Source organism: Balaenoptera borealis, assembly GCF_965194805.1.
Source record: "Balaenoptera borealis genome assembly, chromosome: 15".
NCBI classification, from domain to species: domain Eukaryota; kingdom Metazoa; phylum Chordata; class Mammalia; order Artiodactyla; family Balaenopteridae; genus Balaenoptera; species Balaenoptera borealis.
The window spans coordinates 27,489,181-27,504,751 of NC_138871.1; the positions used below are offsets into that span (position 1 = coordinate 27,489,181).

Genomic DNA, 15,571 nt, shown 5'->3' on the forward strand with positions numbered 1-15,571 from the left:
AATGGAGAAAACACAGTCTCTTCAATAAGTGGTGCTGGGAAAACTGGACAGCTACATGTAAAAGAATGAAATTAGAATACTCCCTAACACCATACACAAAAATAAACTCAAAATGGATTCGAGACCTAAATATAAGACTGGACACTATAAAACTCTTAGAGGAAAACATAGGAAGAACACTCTTTGACATAAATCACAGCAAGATCTTTTTTGATCCACCTCCTAGAGTAATGGAAATAAAAACAAAAATAAACAAATGGGACCTAATGAAACTTCAAAGCTTTTGCACAGCAAAGGAAACCATAAACAAGACGAAAAGACAACCCTCAGAATGGGAGAAAATATTTGCAAACGAATCAACGGACAAAGGATTAATCTCCGAAATATATAAACAGCTCATTCAGCTCAATATTAAAGAAACAAACACCCCAATCCAAAAATGGGCAGAAGACCTATATAGACATTTCTCCAAAGAAGACATACAGACGGCCACGAAGCACATGAAAAGATGCTCAACATCACTAATTATTAGAGAAATGCAAATCAAAACTACAATGAGGTATCACCTCACTCCTGTTAGAATGGGCATCATCAGAAAATCTACAAACAACAAATGCTGGAGAGGGTGTGGAGAAAAGGGAACCCTCTTGCACTCTTGGTGGGAATGTAAATTGATACAGCCACTATGGAGAACAATATGGAGGTTCCTTAAAAAACTAAAAATAGAATTACCATATGACCCAGCAATCCCACTACTGGGCATATACCCAGAGAAAACCGTAATTCAAAAAGACACATGCACCCGAATGTTCATTGCAGCACTATTTACAATAGCCAGGTCATGGAAGCAACCTAAATGCCCATCAACAGACGAATGGATAAAGAAGATGTGGTACATATATACAATGGAATATTACTCAGCCATAAAAAGGAACGAAATTGAGTCATTTGTTGAGAAGTGGATGGATCTAGAGACTGTCATACAGAGTGAAGTAAGTCAGAAAGAGAAAAACAAATATTGTATATTAATGCATATATGTGGAATCTAGAAAAGTGGTACAGAAGAACCGGTTTGCAAGGCAGAAATAGAGACACAGATGTAGAGAATGGACATATGGACACCAAGGGGGGAAAACTGCGGTGGGGTGGGGATGGTGGTGTGCTGAATTGGGCGATTGGGATTGACATGTATACACTGATGTGTATAAAATTGATGCCTAATAAGAACCTGCAGTAAAAACAAACAAACAAACAAAACAACTAATACTAAACTTTCATTGGGTTATTTGTATGGAAATATGTTAATATAAATGTTTCAGACATTACATGAAATTTCTAAAAATCTTATATTTGTATTTGTGTGGAAATATGTATGGAAATATGTTAATATAAATGTTTCAGACATTATATGAAATTTCTAAAAATCTTATATTTGTATTTGTATGGAAATATGTATGGAAATATGTTAATATAAATGTTTCAGACATTACATGAAATTTCTAAAAATCTTATATGTTCTGGTATAATGTTATAAGTAATAATTTTAGTTATTACTTTAAAATGTATATCTCAGAAATAACTAATTTTCTTGTCAACTGCATTATTATGAACTTTCATCAAATCTTTAACAGTGGTCATTTTTAAGTCTTTTGTCATTTACAGACAGTTCTGGGTGTACTCTGATGATTTTGCAAATATGTTCCCATAAAAGGGTTTCATCTTCAAGAAATTCATGGAAAAGACTCTGACAAGTACAGGTTTCTGGTAACTGACCGTACTGCTGAACTGAATGAATAAGCATTTTCAGAACTCTAATGAAAAACTGATGAACTCATAAAAGTGCTAACAAAAGATCAAGATAAAAAAAAATTAATTACATGGGACTGAGTGAACTGATGAGGATGAGTATAATTTTTGTGACTTTCTGTCTGAATTAAAAAAAAAAAAAACTCCCACAAGGACTCAGAGGCAAAGAATATACAAATCAATTTTCACTGCAAAGTAAAGGAGCTGTTACAGTGGAGGATTACTGGACTGAATGTCAATATTATGACATAGTATGAGTGTGTTTCATGTTTGGTAATTGCAATCATTGTTGCTTTTGTTGTGGTCATCCATGTACAATGCTTGGTGTCAGTCTATTTATCTCTTGTAAAAATAAAATACAGTGTGTGTGTGTGAAAAAAAAATTAAAAAAAAAAAAAACAACACAAATGCAAGGATACGATTATTAAGACTTTCAAGACAGCGACTGCAGAGCATTAAACTCCAAGCATGGGATACCCCTGAGCAAGGGACCCTGTGTGACTGCATAGGTTGCACAACTTGAAGCTGGCTCTGCCTATAGATTAAAAAAAATTTAAGAGCCTCCTCAATTAATGGCAACATATGAATTTTAACTGAGGCCTGATTTGAACAACCAAGCTGGATAGACCACAGGGGTAATTTGAATACCCACTGGATTTTTGATATTAAGATGTACTGTTAATTCTTTAGGTATTGTAATTGTACTCTGTTTGTGTTTAATAAAAGAAGAGTTCTTATATTGATATTTAGAGATACATACTAAATATTTACAGATGAAATAGCAGGATGGCTGGGATTTGCCTTAAAATAATCTGAGGGAGGGACTAGTGGGTAAGGGCATGGATGAAAAAAATGATTGGCCAGAAGTGGAAAATAGTTGAAGCTGGCTGTTGTGTAGGAGAGTTCATCACAATAGTCTCTATATAGTCACGTACTCTTTTTTTTTAATTAAAAAAATATATTATTATCATTCTTTAAAAAAAAAAAAAAAAAAAAAGAATTGTGCCCCTCATTCTGAGAGAACTACCTACAAGATTACTGGAAATATACAAGAATACTAATTCTACCAGCAGCAGAGTATATGAAGAGAGAGACAATAGCCAAAGAAACTTCTCAGGAAAATAAATTTTGTGCCCATTGTGCCTAGGAATGAAAAACCATAAAAGCAAAGAGAGGCAGAAATATAATTATAATTCTACGAAACTTTATCAACATTGAGGCCACATAACAGGACATTATGGTATGGATGGACGCAAGATCTCTGAGGAAACAGACACTATTTCTAAACTTAAAAAAAAAAAACAATAGCAGTCCCTTTTCTCCATTCTAAAATTACAATATGAATTCTAGGCAATCCACTCTTACACCTACTCTTCTTTAGAGTACTGGTTCTCAACTGGGTCAGTTTTGCCTCTTAAAAAGCATTAGTTGATGTCTGGAGACATTTTGGGTTGTCACAACTTGGGGGTAAAGGGTTCTACTGGCCTCTAGTGAGCAGAGAGACCAAAGATGCTGCTAAATATGCTACAATGCACAGAACACTCCCCACAACAAGGAATTATTCAACCCCAAATGTCATTAACACCAAAGCTGACAGACTCTGCTTTAGAGTAGCATGTGATCAAAAACTTAGTATCATATAATTGATAGGCATACATCATCTTTGGAAGAACATATAAGAAACTAGTAAGAGTGATTGTCTCTGGGGAGGGGAGCTAAAGGTTTGGGGGAAAAGAAGAGTGGTAGGGAGATTTAGTTTTTAAATATACACCCTTTTGTGCCTTCTGAATTCTGTACTACACGTACATGTTACCTATTCAAAAACAATAAAAAATAACCAAAAATTAGTGTGGCTCAAGACTACGATCTCAAAAGACTACCTTCAATTCATGGAACATTACCAAAAAGAAAACAAAAAGAACAGGACCTATGTTGTAGAATGAATCCTGAATTAAGAGTTAAGAAAATCCAGGTTTTGTCACTCCAAACTGTGGAACAAAGTCTACTGCTAAACCCGGAGGGTGTCTCCTCATATGCAGAATGGGAGGATGATGCGCCTTACTCAATGTGCGCAGAACTGTGAAGATCAATGAAATAATGCAGGTGAAATATTCTATAAACTATTTAAGAGCCATACAAATACACTGTAATTATTATTATTTTAAGATCCTGGTATCATGAAAGAACAAAACTAGAAATTATAAATGAGACCCTTTAACATTATTCCCTTCCTAAATTAGACATCTTTTCCAATATCACTGGGGCTTTAGCAATTGTTCCTGTTAACTGAACTGAAAACTTCAATTTATGCTGCAAGAGGCTAAGCAACTCAAGGGAAAGGTCTTATGATGAGCTATACAAACTGTAGGTGATCAATACTTATTTGATGATTTTTATGCTTATGATTAAGGTTAAGAAAAAAACTTTTTCCTGAGTCATTCAATTTGCTACAAAATAAGTAGAGGTGAGGAATTTTGGCTCTGTTAAACCTCAACAATAATTCTCTGATTGGCTCTCTTAATAGAGAGAGGACAGCGAAAAACATTCATCAATACAAAACATGTATAGTTTAAACACCAACTCTCTTGCCTAACAGCTGGGCCATGTGGGCACAAGCCAAAGAGCTAGGTCTCTTACTCATGAAATTACTGAGTCATGAAAACAACACTTTCAGTATTCATGTCTTTGAATGTCAAGGACAGCCAATATGTAGGAGCTGCTAGCAAAAATGATTAATGATAATGATGCTGTAAAGTTCTCTAGTTTTAGCAATTCTGAGCTGAAATAAACGAGCACAAGGACAGAATGAGTGAGGCATCAGTCACCGGAAAAGAAAAAGGAAACTGGAGGCGTCTTACGTGATATACTTGTTATAGAGGATGAACGCATGTTCAATGTTGCCTTCCTCAGAGTAAACAGATGCCATTCGGATAATCTCCACTCCAGAGCGGAAGTACCGACGGGGTGGAATGTCTTCGTTTATCTCCACTGCGCTACCCATCTGGGAGAGAGCCCTCACCCGGTCTTCGGGTGGGAGGCTCACATCTCCATGGTCAGACATCAGGACCAAGAAGTTCTGAAACAGAAAAAAAAAAAGATGGCATCAACACCAAGGACCCCATCAGCCGAGCACAGCCTAGTACACTGTGTTTTTCCCACAAACCTCTACCTTACAAAGAAATTAAGAGAAAAATACCACATGCTGTAGCTCATATCAAATAAGGTCTCTTTCCCACAAGAAGCCTGAGACCCTCAAGGAAGCCTATATCACAAGGACGAACGGATTGGCAGACTCAAAAACCCATAATCCCTGCACCATAATTAGGTGGTACAAAGAGTATAACTATAATGAGCCACGAGGGGTTCAATTCTCTCTTCATGCTAATCATTCCATGTCATTAGGTAGTCCTGCCCTTGGCATCATAAAAATAGGGACAGTATCTTATATTTTTTCCATTATCTGTCCTCCCAGCTACCCACTTCCATCCACCCCAGTACCTGGCAGAGTATACTCAATCAACTTTCATGATGATAACTGACTTCAAGCTGATCATTTAACCTGAGGGTAACTGACTTGAGCATACGGTTAGTTAGAGGAAATGGTGTGGGAATGAATGCTCATAATCCTAACTCTGCTCATGAAACCACTATTCCAGTCAATCTACAACATCATTCACCATTTCAGGGCAAGGAATTTAGATCTAGAAAACAATTTATTCAAATCTATCTTCAAAGACTAAGTACTCTTTGAATAACAAAAGGACACAAAGCTAACTTGAAATGCAAAAAACAAACCAACAAAAAACCCTGGAAGTTTTCCCTCCTTGGGTCTCAGACTGCAGTCATTCTATAATCTTTCTTGATATTGTTGCCGTTAGAATCAGACTCCAACTTCCAATCAGATGTCACTCTATGATCATTTCCAAAAAGATTCTGGTAATTGGATACATACTGAATTACAGCACATCCTAACCAGCATGCTGTAAAATATACAAGCTACAGTAGATTTTGGAATTCAAGGCCCTGTGTCAACTGGCCTCATTTTGTCCTTTCAATCTTAAACCTTACTCATTCCCAACAGAGATCTTTTGCTTCAGTCAGGATTCTTATCTGCCCAGAAATCCTGACATTTCAGTTTCATTTGTCTATCCACTGTTTTTGTTTTCCATTCCAACCCCTCCCTCAGAGATGGTCTTCTCCGGGCCAATTCTATCTCTAGGTCACACTTCCTCCACCAACCTTCTTCTCAAACACCCTAATAGTACAAAAGTTGTGGGGACTACCAGGGATGTAGAGGTATTCCGTCTCCTGTGCGAGCTTTTTTAGGGGCTCAGAAAGCTACTAGCAAATCTAAAAACTCCCCAAATTGTCTAATTAATAAACTCAGGGCAAAGCCCATCAAAGCTAACTGAAGCATAGCAAGCTTGTTGCTCTTCAGTCCCTCTCGGTAGAGGATCTTTTGGTAGAGAATGGAACCCCCTCCCGAGGCCAGGAAGTGGTGCCCAGAGCTCCAAGGCTCAGCCACACTCCAGGGAGGAGATGCAGTATCCGTAAATAAGTGGGGAAGGTGGCGTAAAGAACCGAGGGGGAAAAATGAGGAGGCGAAAGGAAGTAGCAGGAATGAGCGAAGGGGGCGTATACAGTGGAGATGGACCTCCTGACAACTGCGTGAGGCCCCCTTCTCGAAGGCACTCAAGCCCAAGTTGTCAACACCCGGCAAAATCAGCCAAGGTTTTCGGGTCTTTTGCGTGCGGTAGGAGGGGACGTGCTGGGCCCGGCTGGGGACCAGAGCCGTCAGGGGCCTCGCGCGCGGCAGGCCGGGCAGGGGGCGCGGGGAGAAGGCTGAGGGCCCCACACTCACGGTGGCCGCTCCCCGCCAGAGTCCGACCCCGCTCAGCGGCCCGGCCCCACCATACTCCCGGGACCCTTCCCCACCTGTCCCCGCGGACGACACTCGGCGCTTCCGGAAACGTCACATCCGGCGCCCACCCCGCCCCCTCCCTCTGGTCTATCGGTTAATTCTCAAGAACTTAGGGCAAGGGGCGGCGACTGGTGGGCGGGGCTAGAGCTGCCACCTGCGGAAAAACCCACCAATGAGGAGAGAGCGGGGCGGCGGCCACTTTGGTAAAACAAAACCAACGGGGAAGAAAGGGGAAACAAATAGTTAAAGGACCCAATGACCAAGCTAACTTTTATTTTTAGGTTAGCGCAGTAGATGTCTGCGCTAACCTAAAATGTCTGCACTAACCACCGATGCATTCCACCATGTGAAAGGCTACACAAGTTGTAATACAACATCCCTTAGAAAAGCTTAGAAAGTATGGAATCAGATAAAATCTATTACATAAATCATACATTTATTGGAATTAGACTGGCAACTTTCATGCTTACCCCATACCTTCATGTCCTTCACATTTGTGAGATATGTTAAATGATTATGTCAGTCCTAAAAAGCTACCTTGTCCCAGTTCTCTGAAGAAAACTGTATGAGCTTTATCAGAATTGATTGGGTGTTGAACACTATCCCACCAGCCTATCAATGACCTATATATACTACTAAGTCATTGGAAAACCAGGAGATGAGCTGTGTTTTTACTTTTATTTTTATTGCTAAATACATATCCTCGGGTCTTCTCTATGTGGAAATTTGCTTTCTCTGAGTTTCCATTCCCTTATTTTTTAGAAATTACTCAAGTCTCAGCTCTTGATTTCACCTTAATTTTGTTCATTGCCACATTCAGAAACTCAATGTCCAGTTCTGTTTTAAATCTTTGTGGCCAGAGAGGTAGGTCACATTAGACTCATTGGCTGTTAAGGTCCATCCTTGTTAGTGGCAAGGTTTCCAGAGGAAGAGTATTTGGGGAGCAATCATTCTAGTGGTTTCCACTAGTAGGATCTAAAAGTAAATTTCATTTTGTAAACTTTAGCACACCACTTTAGCCCCTCACGTTCTTTTTTGAATACTGGTTAAATCATTAATTTTTTTAAGCATATGTTACAAAAAATTTTACCTGTAAATTTGAAAAGCATATCTTCTACAACTATTTCCTTTTCAAACTGAAAGCCTTTCAAAGCTTCATTAAGAAAAGACTTCATCAGCTTGTTACTAGAAATTTCTCTCTCTGTTTTCATGGATTAACTGATTCTCTTGATGGGGTTACCATCACATAAGAAGCAGGTGCACATTTGTTTTAGTTTAGCAATATTAGTTCTTGGTCATCATAATAGTCATTAAATGTTTTAATATTTAAAGCAGTTTCAATTTCTAGTCTGAATTTTGTTAAATATTACATTTGAATTTGTCCCTGCTTCAGTGTATAGTATTCAGCTTTATAAATTTTAAAAAATATTAGTAGACCAAAGAACAAAGTTTAATATTTAAGATTGTCTAGAAATACTATATCAATATACATTTGTTCTTGACCACTATATAATACCAATGAATTTGCTTGCTTTGGACCACTGCAAAATTGTCAAGTACTTTTCTATTTATCTACACATACTATTTCATAAATGGGTGTGCTTAACAAGTACTAAACGCTTTAAAACTGAAATAGAAACCCATTTGCTTTGGAGTCTGATTGTATTACCCAGTAATTGAATTGCTTTGTCCTACTGCTGTCCAGAAGAATACCCACAATTTCTTTAAACTCTAAAAATAGTTGCTATAATAAAAAAGATCTTCTGCCTCATTGTCTTATTAACTTAAAATTTTGAATCTTATGAAAGAACTACTATTTTGATTTTGAGTAGGATTTTCCTGCCAGATAGCCCCTCTATCACACCCACATAAATCCAACATTCAAGGAGGGATTGCTGATCTGAAAACCTGGCTAAACTTACCAGGGTTTCTAAATCAGGGAAAAGAAAGCTCTTTCTGAAAATTTCAGTTTGTTTATGTTACTTTCTACACAAAATTGTTGGCCTGAGGTATTAGACCACTGTTTTTTGCCTAGCAAAGGACATAAGACTAACTTTTTAATGTCACAACGCCAATAAAATTGTATTGAAAATGAGTGTTTAATCTCTAAGGGTCACTGTGCAAAGCAATGGGGACAAAAATATATGTATGACACATGTGTATATTATAAATGCATGGAAATTATGTTCCTTTTCAGTTGGAGTTGGAATTACCTTATGAAGAAGTTGTTCCTTGGGAAGGCTGCAGTAAAACTAGTAACATAGAGGTGACTCTGAGGTTTGGGGCTCCACCTGCAGTTTGTTTTGAAGAATACTGTCTCCTGTCACCAAAAAAAATATCTAGTTGGGAAAATGAGGTTTTGGGGGTTTTTTTTGTTTGTTTTTATTTTTTAACGTCTTTATTGGAGTATAATTGCTTTACAATGGTGTGTTAGTTTCTGCTTTATAACAAAGTGAATCAGTTACACATATACATATGTTCCCATATCTCTTCCCTCTTGCATCTCCCTCCCTCCAACCCTCCCTATCCCACCCCTCTAGGTGGGCACAAAGCACCGAGCTGATCTCCCTGTGCTATGCAGTTGCTTCCCACTAGCTATCTATTTTACATTTGGTAGTGTAAATATATCCATGCCACTCTCTCACTTTGTCACAGCTTACCCTTCCCCCTCCCCATATCCTCAAGTCCATTCTCTAGTAGGTCTGTGTCTTTATTCCCGTCTTGCCACTAGGTTCTTCATGACCTTTTTTTTTTTTTCCCTTAGATTCCATATATATGTGTTAGCATACTGTATTTGTTTTTCTCTTTCTGACTTACTTCACTCTGTATGACAGACTCTAACTCCATCCACCTCACTACAAATAACTCCATTTCGTTTCTTTTTATGGCTGAGTAATATTCCATTGTATATATGTGCCACATCTTCTTTATCCATTCATCTGATGATGGACACTTAGATTGCTTCCATGTCCTGGCTACTGTAAATAGAGCTGCAATGAACATTTTGGTACATGACTCTTTTGGAATTATGGTTTTCTCGGGGTATATGCCCTGTAGTGGGATTGCTGGGTCATATGGTAGTTCTATTTTTAGTTTTTTAAGGAACCTCCATACTGTACTCCATAGTGGCTGTATCAATTTACATTCCTGCCAACAGTGCAAGAGTGTTCCGTTTTCTCCACACCCTCTCCAGCATTTATTGTTTCTAGATTTTTTGATGATGGCCATTCTGACCGGTGTGAGATGATATCTCATTGTAGTTTTGATTTGCATTTCTCTAATGATTAATGATGTTGAGCATTCTTTCATGTGTTTGTTGGCAACCTGTATATCTTCTTTGGAGAAATGTCTATTTAGGTCTTCTGCCCATTTTTGGATTGGGTTGTTTGTTTTTTTGTTATTGAGCTGCATGAGCTGCTTGTAAATTTTGGAGATTAATCCTTTGTCAGTTGTTTCGTTTGCAAATATTTTCTCCCATTCTGAGGGTTGTCTTTTGGTCTTGTTTATGGTTTCCTCTGCTGTACAAAAGCTTTGAAGTTTCATTAGGTCCCATTTGTTTATATGTGTTTTTATTTCCATTTCTCTAGGATCTGGGTCAAAAAGGATCTTGCTGTGATTTATGTCATAGAGTGTTCTGCCTATGTTTTCCTCTAAGAGTTTGATAGTGTCTGGCCTTACATTTAGGTCTTCAATCCATTTTGAGTTTATTTTTGTATATGGTGTCAGGGAGTGTTCTAATTTCATACTTTTGCATGTAGCTGTCCAGTTTTCCCAGCACCACTTATTGAAGAGGCTGTCTTTTCTCCACTGTATATGCTTGCCTCCTTTATCAAAGATAAGGTGACCATACGTGTGTGGGTTTATCTCTGGGCTTTCTATCCTGTTCCACTGATCTACGTTTCTGTTTTTGTGCCAGTACCATGCTGTCTTGATTACTGTAGCTTTGTAGTATAGTCTGAAGTCAGGGAGCCTGATTCCTCCAGCTCCATTTTTCTTTCTCAAGATTGCTTTGGCTATTCAGGGTCTTTTGTGTTTCCATACAAATTGTGAAATTTTTTGTTCTAGTTCTGTGAAAAATGCCAGTGGTAGTTTGATAGGGATTGCATTGAATCTGTAGATTTCTTTGGGTAGTAGAGTCATTTTCACAATGTTGATTCTTCCAATCCAAGAACATGGTATATCTCTCCATCTATTTGTATCATCTTTAATTTCTTTCATCAGTGTTGTATAATTTTCTGCATACAGATCTTTGTCTCCTTAGGTAGGTTTATTCCTAGATATTTTATTCTTTTTGTTGCAATGGTAAATGGGAGTGTTTTCTTAATTTCACTTTCAGGTTTTTCATCATTAGTGTATAGGAATGCAAGAGATTTCTGTGCATTAATTTTGTATCCTGCTACTTTACCAAATTCATTGATTAGCTCTAGTAGTTTTCTGGTAGCATCTTTAAGATTCTCTATGTATAGTATCATATCATCTGCAAACAGTGACAGCTTTACTTCTTCTTTTCCGATTTGGATTCCTTTTATTTCTTTTTCTTCTCTGATTGCTGTGGCTAAAACTTCCAAAACTATGTTGAATAATAGTGGTGAGAGTGGGCAACCTTGTCTTTTTCCTGATCTCAGTGGAAATGGTTTCAGTTTTCACCATTGAGGACGATGTTGGCTGTGGGTTTGTCATATATGGCCTTTATTATGTTGAGGAAAGTTCCCTCTATGCCTACTTTCTGCAGGGCTTTTATCATAAACGGGTGTTGAATTTTGTCAAAAGCTTTCTCTGCATCTATTGAGATGATCATATGGTTTTTCTCCTTCAATTTGTTAATATGGTGTATCACGTTGATTGATTTGCATATATTGAAGAATCCTTGCATTCCTGGAATAAACCCCACTTGATCATGGTGTATGATCCTTTTAATGTGCTGTTGGATTCTGTTTGCTAGTATTTTGTTGAGGATTTTTGCATCTATGTTCATCAGTGATATTGGCCTGTAGTTTTCTTTCTTTGTGACATCTTTGTCTGATTTTGGTATCAGGGTGATGGTGGCCTCGTAGAATGATTTGGGGAGTGGTCCTCCCTCTGCAATATTTTGCAAGAGTTTGAGAAGGACAGGTGTTAGCTGTTCTCTGTATGTTTGATAGAATTCTCCTGTGAAGCCATCTGGTCCTGGGCTTTTGTGTGTTGGAAGATTGTTAATCACAGTTTCAATTTCAATGCTTGTGATTGGTCTATTCATATTTTCTATTTCTTCCTGGTTCAGTCTCAGCAGGTTGTGCATTTCTAAGAATTTGTCCATTTCTTCCAGGTTGTCCATTTTATTGGCATAGAGTTGCTTGTAGTAATCTCTCATGATTCTTTGTATTTCTGCAGTGTCAGTTGTTACTTCTCCTTTTTTCATTTCTAATTCTATTGATTTGAGTTTTCTCCGTTTTTTTCTTGATGAGTCTGGCTAATGGTTTATTAATTTTGTTTATCTTCTCAAAGAACCAGCTTTTAGTTTTATTGATCTTTGCTATTGTTTCCTTCATTTCTTTTTCATTTATTTCTGATCTGATCTTTATGATTTCTTTCCTTCTGCTAACTTTGGGGTTTTTTGTTCTTCTTTCTCTAATTGCTTTAGGTGCAAGGTTAGGTTGTTTATACGAGGTGTTTCCTGTTTCTTGAGGTAGGCTTGTATTGCTATAAACTTCCCTCTTAGAACTGCTTTTGCTGCATCCCATAGGTTTTGGATCATAGTGTCTCCACTGTCATTTGTTTCTAGGTATTTTTTGATTTCCCCTTTGATTTCTTCAGTGATCACTTCATTATTAAGTAGTGTATTGGGTAGCCTCCATGTGTTTGTATTTTTTACAGATCTTTTCCTGTAACTGATATCTAGTCTCATAGCGTTGTGGTCAGAAAAGATACTTGATATGATTTCAATTTTCTTAAATTTACCAAGGTTTGATTTGTGACCCAAGATATGATCTATCCTGGAGAATGTTCCATGAGCACTTGAGAAAAATGTGTATTCTGTTGTTTTGGGGTGGAATGTCCTATAAATATCAGTTAAGTCCATCTTGTTCGATGTATCATTTAAAGCTTGTGTTTCCTTATTTATTTTCATTTTGGATGATGTGTCCATTGGTGAAAGTGGGGTGTTAAAGTCCCGTACTATGATTGTGTTACTCTCGATTTCCCCTTTTATGGCTGTTAGTATTTGCCTTATGTATTGAGGTGCTCCTATGTTGGGTGCATAAATATTTACAATTGTTATATCTTCTTCTTGAATCGATCCCTTGATCATTATATAGTGTCCTTCTTTGTCTCTTGTAATAGTCTTTTTTTTAAAGTCATTTTGTCTGATATGAGAATTGCTACTCCAGCTTTCTTTTGATTTCCATTTGCATGGAATATCTTTTTCCATCCCCTCACTTTCAGTCTGTATGTGTCCCTAGGTCTGAAGTGGGTCTCTTGTAGACAGCATATATACGGGTCTTGTTTTTGTATCCATTCAGCCAGTCTGTGTCTTTTGGTTGGAGCATTTAATCCATTTACATTTAAGGGAATTATTGATATGTATGTTCCTATTCCCATTTTCTTAAATGTTTTGTGTTTGTTATTGTAGGTGTTTTCCTTCTCTTGTGTTTCTTGCCTAGAGAAGTTCCTTTAGCATTTGTTGTAAAGCTGGTTTGGTGGTGCTGAATTCTCTTGACTTTTGCTTGTCTGTAAAGGTTTTAATTTCTCCATCAAATCTGAATGAGATCCTTGCTGGGTAGAGTAATCTTGGTTGTAGGTTTTTCTCCTTCATCACTTTAAGTATATCCTGCCACTCCCTTCTGGCTTGCAGAGTTTCTGCTGAAAGATCAGCTGTTAACCTTATGGGGATTCCCTTGTGTGTTATTTGTTGTTTTTCCCTTGCTGCTTTTAATATGTTTTCTTTATATTTAATTTTTGATAGTTTGATTAATATGTGTCTTGGCATGTTTCTCCTTGGATTTATCCTGTATGGGACTCTCTGTGCTTCCAGGACTTGATTAACTTTTTCCTTTCCCATATTAGGGAAGTTTTCAAGTATAATCTCTTCAAATATTTTCTCAGTCCCTTTCTTTTTCTCTTTTTCTTCTGGGACCCGTATAATTCGAATGTTGGTGCATTTAATGTTGTCCCAGAGGTCTCTGAGACTGTCTTCAGTTCTTTTCATTCTTTATTCTTTATTCTGCTCTGCAGTAGTTATTTCCACCATTTTATCTTCCAGGTCACTTATCCGTTCTTCTGCCTCAGTTATTCTGCTATTGATCCCTTCTAGAGTATTTTTAACTTCATTTATTGCATTGTTCATTGTTGCTTGGTTCCTCTTTAGTTCTTCTACGTCCTTGTTAAATGTTTCTTGCATTTTCTCGATTCTATTTCCAAGATTTTGGATCATCTTTACTATCATTATTCTGAATTCTTTTTCAGGTAGACTGCCTACTTCCTCTTCATTTGTTAGGTGTGGTGGGTTTTTACCTTGCTCCTTCATCTGCTGTGTGTTTTTCTGTCTTCTCATTTTGCTTACCTTACTGTGTTTGGGGTCTCCTTTCCACAGGCTGCAGGTTCATAGTTCCTGTTATTTCTGGTATCTGTCCACAGTGGCTAAGGTTGGTTCAGTGGGCTGTGTAGGCTTCCTGGTGGAGGGGACTAGTGCCTGTGTTCTGGTGGATGAGGCTGGATCTTGTCTTTCTGGTGGGCAGGTCCACGTCTGGTGGTGTGTTTTGGGGTGTCTGTGTCCTTATTATGATTTTAGGCAGCCTCTCTGCTAATGGATGGGTCTGTGTTCCTGTCTTGCTAGTTGTTTGGCATACGGTGTCCAGCACTGTAGCTTGCTGGTCATTGAGTGAAGCTGGGTCTTGGTGTTGAGTGGAGATCTCTGGGAGATTTTTGCTGTTTGGTATTACGTGGAGCTGGGAGGTCTCTTGTGGACCAGTGTCCTGAAGTTGGCTCTCCCACCTCAGAGGCACAACCCTGATGCCTGTCTGAAGCACCAAGAGCCTTTCATCCACACGGCTCTTATAGAGCTTACCTTCTGGTGTGGTGAGACAAACAATAAAAAGTAAACATAGTCTGTTAGAAGGAGGTCGGTGCTGGGTAGTTTTCCTGTTCCTCTCCTGCTCTGCAGACCTGTGCTGTCCAAAATGCTGGCCACAAGTCACCTGTGCACCTTTTTTCTTTCCTCAGTGCTTCGTCTCGTTTCACTTGCTCATAGGGTGCCACGTGCAGAGGCCTCGCCGCCAGCGCTTCAGACCAGAGTTCCTCTTGTGAAACGGCTGCGCCCGACACTCTGTTTTGTTTTTTAAAGATATATCATGCGAGCACAATATTTATTTATTTATTTATTTATTTATTTATTGGCTGCACTGGTTCTTCGTTGTGGCACGTGGGCTTCTCTAGTTGTGATGCGTTGGCTCCAGAGCATGTGGGCTCAGTAGTTGAGGTGGGGGTTTAGTTGCTCCGCAGCATGTCGGATCTTAGTTCCCTGACCAGGAATCGAACCTGTGTCCCCTGCACTGGAAGGCAGATTCTTAACCACTGGACCACCAGGGAAGTCCCAGGAAAATGAGTTTTTTATGTATGCTTGTAAAGGTTTTAAATGTGTGTGTATTATTACAATTAATGCTTAAATTTGTACATAAGCAGTCAATTTTATTTTAGACGTATTTTCTTCCTTTGTTACCTGCTAGTTAGCTGTGAGTTATATGATTTATTCCTAATAGCTGAGAGCCTTTCTTTTTAGGTAAGAGTGCCATTCTCAAGGTTGAAAATTTCAACAAGAGTTAAATGAGAAAAGAAACTTTAAGACTATTTGAGTTGTACAGTTTGGGTTGA

At 38.2% G+C, this 15,571-nt stretch overlaps 1 protein-coding gene across 4 annotated transcripts in view; it reads right to left on the reverse strand.

The window, feature by feature from the left end:
* STAMBP (STAM binding protein) overlaps positions 1-6,843 on the reverse strand; it is a 41,753-nt gene extending 34,910 nt beyond the window's left edge. Inside the window, exons 1-2 of one of the 4 annotated variants that reach the window (XM_082356590.1) lie at positions 6,742-6,843; positions 4,665-4,882 (exon numbers count right to left, since the gene is read on the reverse strand). In XM_082356590.1, coding sequence (XP_082212716.1) covers positions 4,665-4,867 — 203 coding nt within the window. In that variant the 5' untranslated portion in view covers positions 4,868-4,882; positions 6,742-6,843. Of the gene's footprint in view, positions 1-4,664; positions 4,883-6,089; positions 6,322-6,667 lie in introns of those variants that run through there. The other 3 variants (XM_082356592.1, XM_082356589.1, XM_082356591.1) reach the window with 3 other exon arrangements.
* Between the last annotated feature and the right edge of the window lie 8,728 nt (positions 6,844-15,571).